At 31.6% G+C, this 18,242-nt stretch overlaps 1 protein-coding gene across 1 annotated transcript; it reads left to right on the top strand.

The window, feature by feature from the left end:
* Positions 1 to 409: 409 nt before the first annotated feature.
* LOC134262764 (uncharacterized) lies at positions 410 to 16,228 on the top strand (the record flags this gene model as incomplete). The annotated part of the gene is made up of 8 exons (XM_062745098.1): positions 410 to 509; positions 617 to 683; positions 769 to 1,019; positions 1,216 to 1,257; positions 1,477 to 1,794; positions 2,626 to 2,670; positions 10,108 to 10,584; positions 15,989 to 16,228. Coding segments are annotated over exons 3-8 (1,288 nt in total), but the record flags the coding sequence as incomplete, so codon positions are not given.
* Between the last annotated feature and the right edge of the window lie 2,014 nt (positions 16,229 to 18,242).

Genomic DNA, 18,242 nt, shown 5'->3' with positions numbered 1-18,242 from the left:
ATAACAAATGGATTCAAATTGTGATTTATGCACTGTCAATTTGATTTTTTGTTGCTTGTTAATTTTTTTTCTTGACGTCACAATTAAACTCCATAAACGGTGCAACATGAATGTAAACTCTGAACTTCCTTAACATAGTTGAGATGCTACATTTAAAAATCACCCAGAAAATGTCGACTTTTTAATGCTGTTTCTTTTATATTCGCCATTTTATAGTTCGTCCACTTACAATGGTGCGGAATGCAAAAATTTCTTGTTTAAACTATATATGGAAGTTAAATCTTATAAATCAAATTCAACCAATAAATTTGTTTAAATCTTTTTTGGACAAAAATTTTGAGTTTAACCTATATAATTCCTTTTAACTCTCGAGTCACTATCAATTACTTTTTAATGCGTTTTAGGTCAATGCTTGGAAACTACAGAGGGCAAACTTTTTCCACATATATGTTCCAAATTTGTTTCTGGCTGCCCAGATGTAGGGTTCCGCAGTAACGAAATCTATAAATGTATGGACCATTTTCTTTGATTTTTTTTTTTACTGAAATTCTTACACATATCAAAATACTTTTGATACATGATTTAATTTCATCTTATTTATTTTGATTGACATCAGACCCTGCCTGCCAAAATATTAGTTCAGAGAATGGTTGTTATCTTGCTGATCCATCATGTGCTAACACGTAAGTGTTTGATATTTATTGATCAAATTAGGAATCATCCTGCATGTAGTAAGTATATTCTAATAAATTTATTTTTGTCGAATAGAACCAGGGAAATATCTAACGAAGGAACACCAGAAACAAATTTCACTGAGTTTACAACAGATCATGTGATAGACAACACAATAGCAATGGATATTGACACAACCACATACCCAGAAGACGACTCAGCACATATAGGGGCAATACTGGGAAGTCTTGTGGTTGTATTGACTCTTATTCTCCTGCTGATATTAGTGAGGGTTGTGTGGAAAAGAATGCAAACACAGAGAAAACAAGAAAACGATGAATCTTCAAGTATGACTTTTCCTTGAGGTTTTTAGTTTATTACCGGAAGTTTCTTCCTTACTGTAATGAATAGATAATTTTTAAATTTGGCAAACAAAAGGAATTTTTAATTTCTAATTTTATTTCTTCAGTTATATTAAAATATGAAATTTTTGAAAGAATAGTAAATATATAAGATTATGAAAAAAAATTATATTTTTTTAAGTTGAAAGAAAAACATTATTGAAAGAAGCAGGAGAAGTCCAAGGTAATTTTTAATCATTAGAATAATAGGTTAATATTTTAGAGAAATTGTTTAACATGCATGTATATGCATTTAATTGTATGTAATATAAGGTATTATAGATGTATACGAATTTTAGTATGATAATCCACAGTAGCAGTTAATGTTTTGGAAATGGGAAAAAAGATAAATAAATTTAAAAAGAAAGTTTAAAATGATATTAATGGAATCTTCTTCACTTAGGGACAATAAAAAAAGAAGAAACGGACGTCAAAAATGAACAAAAGAACAGGGATTATGATGCCCATATAGTTGGTGTCAAAAGTAAACCAAAAGAAAGAAAACATTTTATCAAGGAGGTTAGCTTTAGTAGTGAATCAAAGGTGACAGATACTGGTGTCAAAGAGGCCGGTCTTCAAAATGAACCAGAGGAGAATGAGCTTGTTTTCACAGAAACTGATGCCAATAGTGAACTAGAGGGAAGAGAGTATAGTGTCATAGAAACTAATGTCAAAAGTGAACCAGAGGAGAGCGAGCATGATGTACAGGATGATTCCACAAGTAGGAATATATATTAGAGATGATCAAAAAGTTTGCAAACTCTCTCTATAATAAAAAAATACCACAATTTAGATCAGAATGAAATTTGGCACATATATAGCTATACATATGTTTAGGACTTTATCTCTATTCTACCATGTCTACTAAAATCGCTTAAATACGGCTGATCGTTTCCTCTAGAGAGAAACAAATTAGGTCACCATTTCTCGATTACGCTATTCCATTTAACACCAGAGGTAAATTTTTTTTTGATTACCTGTGAATAGAATGCAGACGATTTGAGCTTTTGTTACATTAAAATTAGCCTTTGCCTTTTAAAATTACAAATTCTTTCGTAATATATATTGATCAGTTATAATGAATGTACAATAACAAAATCATGTTCCTGTTTTACTACTTTATTCGGACTAAAATCATGTTGTTCAAATGGGGTGTCCGTGGAATAGCCCTGCTTAGCTATGAAAACCGACATTCATCAGCAACGTTATGCAATTTGCAGTGTTTATACTGCAAAAGACGACACATCGATGCGGTCTAAACTAGTAATTCATTCTACAGCCAAACGTTCATTTGAGTTGTTCAGATTTAATACGTGTTTCTGATCTGATAATTTTTTATGATTTATTGGAGAATAATGTCTGTGCCTTTTCTTTGATCTTTGCAATAATCCTTATAGAATATGACATACATGTACACTGTATACATTTATTATGGTTTGATAAGAAATCTATCAATACACATTAAGACAAATAATAAGTTATGTTAACTGGACAATTCAATGTTAAATTGATTTTGTGTCTATGTTATTCATGTATTACTTTTCTCTCGTAGTGGAAAACTTGGGTGATTATGATCTGTGGAGGACAAATATATCAGGTGAGTATATATATAAATACTGTCCGTCTGTCTAGCTGTCTGTCTGTCCTTCCGTCCGATCGCATTTTTTTAATTTCTTGGTTTACGGTTCCGCCGACCATATTTTTTTAAAGAAATAAAATAAAAATTTTAGATTATTTTCATTAAGTCTCCCAACTCTATTAAACAAAATAACCCAAAAAATGTAAATAAAATATGTTATAAATCTAAGAATTTATCTTTTTAAATTATTTAGAGGAGAAATTGTTAAATATATTCCCCTTAAAAGCCTTTTGAACATGTACAGCAGCCGTTATTAAAATTTAAGTGATGCAATACATCTGGCGATGTTTTGTAAATAGTTATTAAGTTTACTTTCATGCACTTTAGACACTAGTTGATTAAAGTAAATAACAGTTATCATGACAGTTGCAATTGGTAATGAACTTATCGTTCCATCTTTGCATAACTGTGATTACTAATGTTTATACGAGGTTTGATCCAAAAGTAATGTCACAACTTCGATAAAATTGTTATAAATCGACGTAAAACAACAAAATTATACACGATAAAAGCCTTATTTATTTCAACTCAGACCTGAAAAATTCAAAGGAATATGATGTACACTTTCCAAGTTATCGGATTTTAAACAATATGCGTTTGTGGTACTCGCCGCACCTAAATATAACGTCATATGACGGATACGTGTCCTCATACTTTTAAGCGTTTCCCTTTCGTTTCATTAAAAAAATATTTGTGATTCGCAAACACTTTCACCAACTTCACTTTCTTTAAGAATTCTCAGTACCATTATACACTCACTCTTTTCATAATTAAACCCTCTGTCAAATTTTTTTGAACAGTAGCATGAGGCAAACTTAAAAATTCACACGTCACTCTATCCGTCTGTGTTTTTTGACAACGTCAGACACCATTGAACGTTTACGTCCGATCTCCTATCTTTCAGATTTCTTGTCCTCTGCTGATCATTCAGTGACCCATCATCGGCCTAAAATTGCTGAAACCATCTATAAAGAAGTCTCTTATTTACATTCTTTATTCTGTGAGTCTAATTGATTAACGTAACTCTCGCTAGTGAAGATTCCCATATTTTGAAGCGAAAATGCATTACAACTCGTCGAGCCGTTTTTTTCCCCAAATCGACATTCCCATTGTTCAATTCAAGAGAGTAAAACAACAATGTTTATGATCACAAATACCAATGCCGTCATTTAATTTTCAATTAAAGACTAGAAAATGACTTGAATTGTGTCTTTTTGAAAATAAAATGAGATTTGGTGTTTTTAGTGTCTTTTAAATGTGTTTGTATATTTCATTCTAAGAAAAAAATCACTTTAAAATGTGACGTCCAGCTGTGACGCGGCGACACCCCCTATGCTTTATATTTTAAACATCTATAAAATAAATTTAAATAAACATTATTAAATGAAAATTTCAATCTTTATTAGATTTGTATTTGTGCATCTTTTGGTATATTGTATTTGATAATATGACGCCAAATATAAAAGATATGGACACTGTGACATTACTTTTGGATCAACCCTCGTATTCAGGGTTGGACTAATACCCCCAAAACGCGTAAATTTCCAATCATTCATTTTGTCTCATTTTAAATACAGTGTAATCAAGAACAGTTTTCTTTCATTTGTTTAAAATTGTGTGGTAACTATTTTTGTTACACTAGTACTTCAGTATAATTAAACCACATAGTATAGATATCTTTTAATAGCTTGTTAAAGAGAAAAGTGAAGTATACCATTTTTTTAACCTTAGCTGATCCTTGAAATTGTAGTAGTTTCGATTCATTATTTACTTAAACAAATTGTTTCAACAAGTAGCAAATGCTTTGAATGCATGTATCTTTATTCTTGAAAACAGGAAATATGGTATGGCACATCATAGAAGAAGAAGTGTCTGAGTGGTATTAATACTCATCATAACATAATTTTATAATATTGTTGCTTCCTCTCTTTTTTTTTGGGGGGGGGGGGGGGGGGGGGGTGGGGTCTTGAAATTGCATGTCTGTCATAAAAACACAAAAACTTCATTTTTTGATTTTTTATTTCTCCGACCGACCCTAATTGTTGGGGAAAAAATCCCTAAACCGAGAAATTTAAAAAAAATGTGGCCTAGCTGTCCTCCTGTCTCTCTGGTTGTCAGCATGTCCCACTTGGTTTTCCGCACTTTTTTCTAAACACTTGCAAATATCGAGCTGGATTTGTTGGTATGTGAGTGTAAGTCCGTCTGTCTAGCTCTCTGTTTGTCCTTCCGTCCGTTCGCTTAGCCGTCCTTCCGTCTGTCTGTCTGTCAGTCTGTCCCACTTGGTTTTCCGCACTTTTTTTCGCAACACTTGCAGATATTGAGAAGGAGTTTGATGGTATGTGAGTATATTTTGACGAGTAACAGATCAAGTTTGAATTTCGTTCCGTATCATTGATTTTTGACGGAAGTATTGCATTTTTAATAGTTGGGATTGTGATTTGGTTATTGATGCACTAAATTAATATTCCAAACTAGCTTCTATCCTACAGAGAAAAGGGGAACCCAGAAGGGGACATGAATTGCTGATGCAATAATCTCAGAATCCTTGTTTATATTGATTTTTTCATCACATATCATTGACAACTCTACTGCACTTCAAAATCAATGCATGAAATGTAATATAAAATGAAGTTTGACAAAAACCCTTGATACAGCAAGTGTGTTATTTAGCTTATTGAACATCTGTACAGTTACGTTAAATAACACCTTGTAATATACATGATCCTTTAAAATGCAAATAATTAATTTATCAATTTAATTCAAATTAATGTTTCCTTTTGTTAAAAAGAGTTGCCATTAGTAAAAAAAATGATTTTTGCTTATTTAGATATCTTTAAAGGAACCTAATGAAATATCTTCTATGGAATTTGTTAAAAGTTCCTCATGAGTGACATTAATTTTCCTCATGAGCGTACCTAAATTAAACCATCTATTAATTACAATACCAAATCCAAATGAAGAAATCTTAGATAATTTAACACAGCAGGTGTTTAAATTTGTATGGGGGGTCAAAAAGTGATAAAATAAAAGGTGTTGTTGCAACGCAGCACCAGACATTTGGAGGCCTTAACATGGTAAATCTTTAAAAAAAATTATACTTTCTCTAAAATGTTCATGGATTCAAAGAATTATTTAAGGAATTACTGTCTAGTTTTGAGAGTATGCCAGGGCAAAACAATAGTGGGAAACATGGGATAATTTGCATAACGGGCAAAGCCCGTTATGCTAAAATTATCCCATGTTTCCCACAATTCTTGATGTCCCTGGCATACTCTCAAAACTAGACAGTGATTCCTTATATTTTCATTTTTTAATTTGTTTTTGTAAGCGTCCAATGTTACTAGATTTGAAATACACAAGACTTTCATCATACTTAACATTGGCTGACCTTTGACGTCAATTTTTACTTTAAAAAATAGTTCCAAAAAGCACGAAACAAATTAAATGATTTTTTAATTACTGTATTCAAACATTGACATTTATGAAATAAGCAACAATAGAATTATAAATTGTGAACAAAGTAATCTTGTTAATTGTAATGATAAATACGTGACCTAGATAATAGATTTAGCGGAAATATAAACACGTGTAAGCTAATTCTACGCCGCAATGTTGAAAGTGAGAGTACAGTTGATAAAACGGGAGCTGGTCAGGAAACTGGTCTGCGTTGATGATAGAAACACGGAGGAGGATGAGTTGTCGGAATTAAATGACTGAGTGACGTTGTCAGATGATGGCATGGCTATAGCGATTTGTCGGTCGGAATTAAATGACTGAGGGACGATGTCGGATGACACTGAGGCGATTTGTCGACATGATTCAGTGTTGTCGGAAGTGTTCTCATTCTTGGCCTCGGTGATGGTTGATGGTTAATGTTGCGCTGGCAATTTGCTTTTGATCCGAAGATAGCTCCCTGCAATAACTCCGGATTGAAGCCTCATTACTATGACCGGATATATACATGATGTTGCGCGCTTCAAACCCAGCATCATTCATGGTTTGGATTGCTGTTGCTCGGAGGCTGTGTGCTGTGTACCGTTGACATTCTGCCATTTTGCAAATATCAGGTAAGAAATTTACAAATGCTTTCTGGGAAAGAGAGTGAGTTGTATACCAAAGTTCTTGATCGGGATTCGAAATTGCCTCTCTAACACATTTGTTAAACAGATTTGTAGCAGTTATAGGAGTCTTTGATAGGAAGAACTTCAATATTTGAACTGGGCCAATTTTTGATTGTGTTTCGTACATTCGTTTGTCAGCCATCATCTCATGTTTGTCGAGTCCACCATCGTAGTTTTTTTTTACTGTTTTGGTTCGTGAGTTAGACAGACATAGGTCAAGCCATTTTCGTCGGTTTTGAATTCGAACGAGTCCCTTTTAAGTTGGTGGTGAAATTCAAGTCCTCGCGATATAAAGTGAATTGCTATGGTACACCACATTGCCAAGCGCAGATTTATTGGTGAGGAACATGCAGTCTCTAGAAAGGATGAGATTTTTTTTAGATCAGGTTTGGGAATTATTTCCTTGTGTTTTGTGGGGCGAGATTTTCCCTCTGTCATCTTTTGTTTTAGGAGGCCAGTCAAGCATTTGTTTGCCATTTTGAAAGTTTTATCATTGACAATATCTATATCACTTCTCAGATCTGATAACCGACTGTTAATTGCTGCACGAATGCCTTTCAAAGTATTTTTATGTTACTCTTCATTTGGTGTTTTGGCTTTGCTAGGTCTAGCTTCACAGTAGAACAGTTGAAGTTTAGAGGCTAATTCTTCAGCGCTTACTGATCATGATGAAAGGTCAATGTTGTCATTGAAAGTTTCCAAATGCCAATCTACAATACATGTACATGCATTATGTTACCTCGTTACCTTTTATTGTTTTATTTTTCTATATTGTTATAATATTTTTTGTATATTTATTTTTTTATTTGCTTATTATTTGTTTTTTTTTAATTTTTAAAAAAGTGAATTGATGTTTTATTTGTGATCCCTTTTTTTACATGTAGATCTATTTATACTACAATCTGCACATGTATTATGTTTATAAATATGTATTCAACAATCTGCAGAATAAATAACTTATAATCTAATATTTTGATGCCAAATTTGGTGTGTTTTTTGGTGTTCTTGGATTGAGTCATTTCTTGATAAGTTTTTATCTGCTTCTCTGTAACTTTTCTAAATCTATAACTTGTACTTGGCATTTCAGGGGGAGGCAAACCAGGATCTGCAGGCTGCTGAAGATCCATTTGCAGTGGAGTTTGAGATAGACGTGGTATAAGGTCCGAGGCATTAATGGAAGCAGGAAGATGGTCATCTCCTTCATCAACAAAGGGATCCATACCACGTATACCATGGTCAGAGGGCTCTGGTTTCAGTTCAGCTGGAACTAGCTCGGATTTGTCACCAGATATTAGTGAAAGCAATAACTCCGCATCTTCATCGGATAACTCTGGTCGATCAATGACTGGGAGAAAACACTAAATTTTCCATAGGACTTGTCAGGCTCCATGCTTATTGACTGTGTTTTTGGAAGTGATGGGGAGTTGCAGAAGACTGTATGATTTTAGCAGACGTTCAACAGAATTACTTAATATATTTAAATGAAACCAGTAATCTACTTAAAGTTCAACATTTTTTTCTATAATTCATTTTTTATTTTATTTGTGAAAAAAAAAATATTATATCTTATTACTTTGTAAATACATTAAACAAAACAACTATATTTTTCTTCAGTGTATTCATATGCCAGTCATATACTGCAAGTTTGAAATTTGACCTTTCAGTAGTATTTTAATAGAGAAATTTACATGCCACAGGTATCACAGTGAAATTAACAAGATTCACTTTTGTATTGTTTATCAGAGGGAAAACAATTGGAAATGGAAATATTAAAGGAAATCACTCATGTTTGAGTATTTTAAAATAGTTTATAGACAAGATGTTGTGGAAAAGATTTTGATATCTGTAATCACTGATAATTGTTTTGACAAGGCAAATCTTATACATTCTGAAATTTTGTCAACCCCAGTGTGGCTAAACTCTTGTATCAAAGTGAATAAAAAGAATTTTTTTTTAAAGAATGGTACAAAAATGGTGTAAAAATTATTGATGATATTTTTTTTAGATGTCATTAGATCATTTTTATCTAGAGAGAATTTTGTGGAAAAAAAACCAGCATTCATCATGTAGGTTTTATGCAGTATAACAACATTATCAGTGCTATTTCAAAGTTTTTAAAAGATACAAAATTCTCTAGGGTTGGTTTTTCAAAGCTGCAGCGTCATTTTTTTCCCATTGTTATACAAAAAATTAATATTGATGGATAAATGTTCAAACATGTTTATAAAATTATTAACATAAAGAAAGTAAAGCAAACTGGTTTTTCAAAATGGAATTCAGAAATGCTTTGAAAAGGATATCAAGAAATAGAATTGAGATATGTTTTCATGTGTGCTTTAAGGTATCTTCAAATTCAGCTGTCCAATGGCTACAATTTAGAATCTTGCATTGAATACTACCTGTGAAACCATACTGCACAGTCTCTTCATGTGTAAAGATGTATTGCATGTTTGGAATGATCTTCGTCTACATATTTATAATTATACATCAAAACGTGTAGGTTTTAATATTCAAAATTTAATCTTTAGAGAGTTATCATTGTTAAAAAAATGTCATAAATTTTGTAATTTTAAAAAGTAGTATAGTAGGATTAACCCTGTTTCCATCCATTGTACTCCCCTCTTTCATAGAAATTTTTAGTAAAAGATGTAAGTGTCCCCCCCCAGCAGGATTTGAGGGGAGAGCGAACCGCTTAAGGAAAGATGTTCATTAAAAAAAGACGAAAGGGAATTCTGCTGACAATCTTTTTTTTTGTCTTGTTTTATTTTATTATGTTAATGTCAATAACTTGACCATATTGCAACAAAAAGAAAGGAGGGGGGTTATGTCGTGGACTATAAATTTAACACGTTTGAAATGAAATTGGAAACACTAAGATGCATATGTTAAATCTGCAATATTAGAATATATATGCATTTAAGTGAAACCTGTTATATTAAAAAATGTTAATATAAAGGCCCTTTTTTAGATTCAGAAATAATAGCTTAAAGAAAAATTGTTGATATAAAATGTTGAACATTCACTCGAGGCATGCATTGTTAACATAAAAAACACTCCTCTATTTCATCTTTTCTGCACAACAGTAATGCAATTCATCGATACCAGATTAATACATTTTGAAGCGATTTTAGGTGTTAGAAACAATCCATTTATACAATATGTACACGTAGTAACTATAAGATACATGTATGATAAATATATATTAAAACCACAATAACAATTTGACTGAAATTTAGGGACAAACTTATTGATAATAATTTGTAACATTTTTCAGATCATTTTTCCAAACTGACTGAAGACGAGGTGTTTGTGTTATTCTGTTTTCTGTGTTCTGACTCCGGTCCTCCTGACTTCACGGACACAGAATGGCTGGACATGCTTAATGAGATACGAAAGGACATGTACGATAATGAGAATCCTGTAACACGTGATAAAGCACAGCAGACTCTGGACAGACTGAAGTCACGTGATTACCTCTGGGTAAATCAGGACAAGATAACGAAGGACACAGAGGTTGAGACAATGTATAAGATAGCATCATTAAACAGCCATATACCATTCCTTTACTGTAGTTATAACACAGTCAGTGTTTACCTGAGATCACGCGGATACAACAGAAAACCTGGAGAGAAGTGTATCATTAGTGATGACAGTGTCCTTGATGCCTTTCTGGTACGCCGTCTACAGATGAACTTACTGACTCATGTCATCATGGAGGACATAGATATATATCATTGGATATACCTCATATGTAAGTCAGTGAAAAAAAATATAATGATTTTTGAGTTTAAAAAATGATTATAATGATTTTTTTTTTATAATTCTGAAGGCTGATATAATGATATATAATATTTCATGACTTTTAAATGTTGTTAATTTTATTCAACTTTAAGGTAGAACCTATGTCGGAAAAGTCTTTGTCACAAGATTTTCAAACTTTTCAAAATGAAAAATTAGCATTTCTTATCAATCAGTCAAAAGCACATATCATGTTTCCTTGTTAACAATTGAAGTGCAGCCTGTGAAACTTGGAATGGTTATTACAAACTTCGACTTCACATTTTCAGTTATTTTTAGGGGTACTTGTCATAAAGAGAATATGAAAAATCTAAAAAAAAAATACTTATTAAAACATCGCTGTTCGTAGACTTTATAAACTAAACAGTATTAAACAGTATTTCTCAAAAATAAATTCTTTTCTATTCAATTGAAATACAAAGTAAGTCCACATTCTTAAAAAATGTAGGCAAATGAATTCTGTTATTTTTAGTAAATTTTCCACCCTAAATTTGTAAATATTTTTCAGAAGGCTTTGTCAGAATGTTTTCAATCTTTCATATGACGAAGAACGTACCAAAATGATTCTAAAAAGTTATTAAAGTATTTACCTTTCCCCTCAAACTAACGAGAAGTAGTTTATTTACCGATGTTACTTTTCTTGACCTTTTTGCACTTACACAGGGTTTAATTCTTAAGAGGCAGTCCACCGAAAAACCAGGCAGTATTGTATTGATAGGCGGCACATCGAATGTGACGAATATTTGATATTTCATTGAAAACAATATCAATGTAGCCCAAATGGAATAATGTAATCGAAGATTTGTTTTATAATTGCTTATTTAGTAAAATATCCTTTTCTTCATGTTCTTGAATTCCCCAATATAAACCATTGAATTTAGGTCAGAAACGAAGAACTGTAACTTCCAATACATTTTAAACATGACTATAATTCACACTGAACTAAATCAAGAAATATTTCATCTTTCTGTTTTAAAAATAAAATTGGTGGGAAAAACATTTTTGAATTAGTTTCCTAGCAAAATATGTAGACATCTTTATGAAATTTTGCAGTGCAAGAGTTATCTCCCGTGGCATCGGTAAATCTGCTACACACCTTACTATCGGAATCTTAGTAAACAAAAAAAAAAAAAAAAAGAAAAAAAAATAGAATCGATACACTAAACAAAATTATTAAACAAAAAATAACTACTTTATTTTCAAAATAGAACTCATTTTCGCCTTCAAACGTAATATTTGGATAAAAATGTGCTGTATTATTCAGGTTGAATCCACGTTTCCATTGATGTATCAGTGACGTCACATACCTGACTAATACTGCGTCACAATCAAATAGTTACAAGATTTCCAGAAAAGTTTGTAAATTCTTTGCGTAAAAGTGCAAGGGAAAATAATTAAAAATAAGTAATTTCTCCTTTTCTGTTCAATTACTCTACACAGTGCATTATCAAAAATGTTAAATAATATTTTATATCTAAATACATGTTTTCAATACTAGAATATGCACAAAAATAATAGATTTTTTATAGTGTTTAGGTTTATTATGTAATTGGGATGTAAAAGTTTTTTTTTCTTCTGATTATCAAGGAATCGTGAATATTTTAGATTTACGCAAAATTTAATTTAACGAAGTTGAGATGTTTACTTCATGATATTTGTAAAATCTTTACTATATTTATCTATGCAGTCAAATAAAAATAAACAATCAGCGGTACGATTAAAAATATAAAACAAAAAACCCTAAAAAATAAGTTACAATAAGAATATTACGGCTGAACTCCCAACATCAATTTGACACTAAAACGGATGATGGTTCAGTGAAACGTTTATGTTTTATTATAATTATGACATGTATTATTTTTTTAATATAATCTGGAGATCGAAATATTAACATACTAACGTTTAATATGGAGTTAAAATATGTGGCTATGTTGGCCAATTCTAAAATGTTTTTATATTCATGAAACCCGTTTTTGAAAAAAAATGATGCCATGATGCCGCCTTGCCGCCCCCCCCCCTCCCCCCCTCCCCCCCCCCCGCAGCTTTTTGCTTGCGATTTATGGGCTCTTAAATATGATGTATATGAAAAAAAAAATTTTATTTACATGAAATAAAATTTTGTAAAAGAGGAATATATAGGAGAAAAGGCTAAACAGATGACAGGTTGAAAAAACTTGGATAAACCCTAGACTGTACACATAAAAATATTTTCTGTATTTACGCTGTAGGTACGTGCAAGAATAATTTCCCCACTAATAGAATTTTACTCCTTATTTATTCCTGAGAAAATATTAATAAAAGAAAAAAAAAATTACTTGGAAATAAGATATTTAATTAAGCTAAGCTGTCTTCTCTAAGTTGTTGAATAATGCATGTACAAATCTTTTTTTTTTTAAATACCGAGTATCAAGAAATAAAACGTTTTACATGTACACTGTAATCATGTACGTAAAAGACATTAGGAATTTAAATATATACATTTGAACATATGGACAAACCATTTAAAACATTTACTGACTGAAAAGAAACAAAAGATAGACATATTATTTTTCTGGTAAATTAAAATTAAGAACCAAGTTTAGGACCTAATTTCACGGTAAAAAACATTGCCGATTGAAATAAAACCGACCCCAATCGAAAATAATTCAAAATTATAAAGTTATCAAACTAAAGGCACCTATAAGACCAAGCTCCAGACAGCTCAGTATTACGTTACGCTACAACTCCATATAATCAGTGGCGTTATTCGTAGGGCACGAAAGTAGTCCCGGAGAATCGACACTGTATGGAGTTTGCTATAAGACATTAATAAAAATAAATAAAGTAAATTTTGAACTATGTTACAACAAAAGAGCCAAATTTAACAATACAATTATAGTATTTTCTTCTTTATATAATTCCGATCGGGATCGGTTTTATTTGGGAAAAATCATACATAATAAGTAAGTTTGACTTCTTTTATTTCTCTCAATATACCCGTTCCCATCAATTTTATGAAGTGACTCATTTGTATTCATAATAACATGAGGAAAAAATTCTGTCATAGTAATGTATTGGATTTTATAACGTATCAAAAATCGAATACTGAAATTAAAAAAGTTACTTGTTAAACTCAATTTTGGACCACATTATTTTTTTCTAAAGAAATATAATAAAACATTGTATTTTTTATACCCTAATGTTGACCTTTTTGCACTTAAAATTAGGCATTTACCAAAAATAGGAATAAAGGACCACTAAAATTTTTTTTGATGTTGTCATGTGTAAACACTTGCATTAAGAAGTCTACGTGCAAAAAATAATTAAAATCCATGACATGCCGTGTCCCACCTATTGCCTGGTTTTTCGGTGGACTGCCTCTTAAATGACTGTTTGGGGTTACTTTCAGATTTACAGTGTGAATATTTATCAAGAATTGAATTTTTCTACTTTAAAAGATCATATTTTGATAGATAATTTTTAATCTAACACCAACCATGAAAAATAATTAATACATAATAAAACAAATAACTATGAAAAGGAATGAACATCATGATAAACATTAAAAAAAAATTATACACAATCTTCAACATATCTTTGACTCAAGACACATCAATTTTATAAAGATACTATACTCCAAAGTTGGCAACTAAATTTTTTTTTTAGGATTTTTGCATTTCCTAAAAATAGTTGCATACCATTTACAAGTTATCACAATGTTATTTCATTACATGATAAAGTCTTGTCCACTTTAGGTCAGAAAAGGTGCCTGCAGATTTCTCTAAATTGAGAAATGTATTTTAAAAGTCATTTAGCTTTATAATCAAAAATATATAAATTGATTATAGGTATTAAGAGTATTTTGGCATGATTTAAAATTGAATACCGTGAATTTTGAAATGCTTCTTTTACTACAATTTCAATTGAAGCTTTAAAGTATGGGAAAAAAGTAACATTTGTAACCGGAAGTAGAACTCTTCAGTGTATAAATTACCAAAGTTACTAGCCAACTTGGCTTAAAGGAGTAAACTAGCTCCAGTTATAAATGATCAACCCAGGTATGGGGATTTCTGAACTATGGTCAACGCTAAATGAAAACACAGTTGTAAGTTTTATCAATTTAATAAAGTGAGAATTTAACCTTTGTAAATGATAACAAATAATAAATAATGATCAAAATTTAACAAACAGAAAAGTCTTTGAAAATGGCACAGGATAAATAAAGCTTTATCAAAAAATGTAATTTAATCTGATAAATGAATCTCAATAATCTCAATGAATAATCTTAATAGATAAACAAGTTGTTGTTGAAGAAAATGAAATAGAAAATGGGAGGAATGTGGCAAAACTATGAAAAATAATTTATATCCCTATTGGGCTTCCATACTTTTTCAAAAATCTTATGACTACTATCAACACTCTAGAGTTGAATTGAAAATATCAATGCTAATTCTACACTGTAGGCTCTAAAAATAACTGACCCAGAAAATAAACAATACCCAAAAATAAATAATAAATAGTGGTTCTAGAAAATAAACCTGTTATCTACATATCCCTAGAGCAGACTGGACTTGGAAAGGGGAAACTAAATTTACTTTAAATACCCTACATCTTAACTGTTTCCTAACATGTGAAAAACGTGAAACTAAATCTAAGCTAAGACCTAGAGAACTGTTAAACCATGAGGTTTTCTTAGCCCGCTAAGTAACATTGCTCATAAACCATGAGGTTTTCTTAGCACAGAAAAGAGGAACTAACCATGAGGTTGTGTTCCCCAACCCAAGTGAAGAAAACTACACGAACACGGGTTTAAATACCCTAGCTAGGCCCAAAATAAAAGCCAATGACTATCAAAGATCCTAAAGCTAAGTTAACCAATCAGAACGCAGCTATCAAAAGTACTACGGAAAGACTGCCAACATGGATGACACTTCCTGTTTAAAAAATAAAACATGTGGAATGTCAACTCATGTCCTAACTTATAAAAGACTAATAATAAAGGGGTTTTACTTAAGTAACAACTGAAAACATAAGGTAAATAGAATTATCAGACTGAAATATCAGCAGATACTTGTAAAATAGGAATTACGAAACGATGGCTATGAAATGAAAATCTAAACCACTACACATTAAATTGATTATGACATCATAATGGATCTGGCACAGGCTAAACTCATGATGTCATACGATGTAGGTTCTACATTAAGGCGCTTTCACGTGCTATAATCTGAAGATACATCCAAAAGTTTTGCCAATATAACATATCAATGGTTATTTTAATCGAACTCATTCCTGATTTATTTTACCAACATGTTTTAAATGTATATTTTATTCAAGATTAAATATTGAGTTTTATGCGACATTTGTCTTTTTTACAGTGGCTGTTCCAGAAAATATAGTAAAGGATAGTAAAGATAAAAGAGAAAAATATTTAATTGATCTAAGAACAGAAGGAGAGCCTCTACATGTTAGTGGAAGATCGCAGAACAGTGCAGATCACGTGACGTGGCTCTGGAGATACAAGTATGACGCGGGACCAGCAATCGTGAGATCCTGTATAGGCCTCCATCCACACTGGGACATTTATATCATTGACAACAAAGCTTACAGAAAACCAAGTAAAAAGGATTACATTTAAAATTGTACAAGATTATATATGGCAGGCGGGGATCTGAAAAAAAAAATCAAGAAGATGGGGGGGGGGTCGATAAGGAAAAGAGTTATAACGTATTTTACATATATACATGTATTTGAATAACTCTAGGGTACAGGATTGAGTATGCATTTTTTTTTAGGTTGATCAAAAGTTTTTGAAAAAAAAAGAGAATAAAGAATTAAGTACGTTACTTATTATACGGAGGCCCACTATTTTCCGTAATTTAATACACAGGTTTACCAAATTATAAAGTCTGTGTGCATATACTAGAAGATTGGTTGTTTTAAAATATGGGAAGCAAAATTTCCAAACTCCGTTAATTAGACGTATACACCACGTGTAAAGATCCGTTTTTTCCGGAAATTGCTAATTTTTCCAATATTTTAAACAGATATTTCTAAAATTGAAGTAGTGCACATCCCTCGAGCAAAATAAAACATATATATTTCAAAACATTTTGATGAAAGACGGATGAAAACAGGGATAAGATTTTGCTCGAGGAATGTGCAGTATGTTTATTTTGACTTTACATCAGTATTTCCGGTGGCGGATTGAAAGCTCCTTGAGAGGTGTAATTTTATTTATTTTAAATTAAGTCACCATAAGCTCATAAAATGTTAATAAATTAATACTTTATGCATCGGCAATATATATTTATTTTTCATGGTAGTCTATTAGTCATGAAAAATAGCATACAAGCCTGGAAAATATGTAAGGATAATAAGGCAGATTACGATGGACCCTGCGATGTGTAACCTGCATATGTCAAATACTTTGAATAAGGATAAAGAACCAACGAAGACACTAAAATAAAAACAAATGTAAATTTGATTAATGGTATTAGCACAGAAGAAGAAAAAGGGCCTGAATTTTATTTTGGAAACTGAGAAAGTTCAAAGCTACCCGTCAGCAGGTGTGAATAAATTACGTAATAACGCAAATGATGACGTCACAATAGATCCAGTTTGATTTTCTTATAATTTATTTTTTATTTTTTTATTATTTTAAAACACTTACAATAACCCTTTGCAAGATCTGTTCAAAATTATCAATATTCTGTATATATGGTTGCATTCTCGTATAAACGAACATGCATATATTATAACCCCCCACCCTCCACCCCCCACCCCCAGCCAGATGTTTAGTATTAAAAATGATAGTCTGAAAATGTTGATATTTAATTTCACGCTCTATATTTGTTGCTTATTGCATCTCTGGATAAACTTTTGAATGCACCAGCCTTTATTTTAAGAGACTTTTTTTAGCTCACCTGAGCCGAAGGCTCAAGTGAGCTTTTCTGATCACATTTTGTCCGTCGTCCGTCCGTCCGTCTGTCCGTCTGTCCGTCTGTCTGTCCGTGTTTACGAGAGTGCATTTATTGGGTATTTTTCATGCCAAGATTGTACTTATTGGGTACTTTTTGCTTATTGGGTATACCCAATAAGAAGTGTCGCTGAATATGCTTAAAACACCCTAATTGGGTATTTGCAGGTTAGTACCCAACAAAACTTGGACACGACGATTTGGTCCAAAAAAGTGTCCAAAGAAGTGGCTTTCACTGGGTCCACGTGTTTTGTTGTTTCAGTTTTATTTAACTTCAAATTCTGCTCTTAGATTTTGAAATCAACTTCCGTTGATCCTAATCAAGGCAAGATGTTTGATTTTCATGGAAAAAAATATGGCGACTAAAAAACACTTGATGTCAACAAGATTTTCTGATTTGATACAGAAGAAAAGGGCAAATTTATTCGATTAAAACATTTATCGATTGCCGGGTTCTTGTTTAAGGAACAGAAAATAGATTTTAATGTAATTTTGAAAACAATTGTGCACAAAATTAAAATAGATATATCGAAACAATTTAATCCTAAGTTGCACTTGTGTGTATTTTGAATTTTCTCTGTCTTTTTAACTCTCTTGAGGGCGTGGAGTATTTAGTAAATGATCGTATATTGTTAGATAATCTTTAATAAATC

Source organism: Saccostrea cucullata, unplaced genomic scaffold (genome assembly GCF_032062105.1).
Source record: "Saccostrea cucullata isolate Sc308-1 unplaced genomic scaffold, CSIRO_AGI_Scuc_v1 ctg12195, whole genome shotgun sequence".
Taxonomy (NCBI): domain Eukaryota; kingdom Metazoa; phylum Mollusca; class Bivalvia; order Ostreida; family Ostreidae; genus Saccostrea; species Saccostrea cuccullata.
Note: the sequence above shows the minus strand (reverse complement) of the source record. Positions and strands in the feature narration are given on the sequence as shown.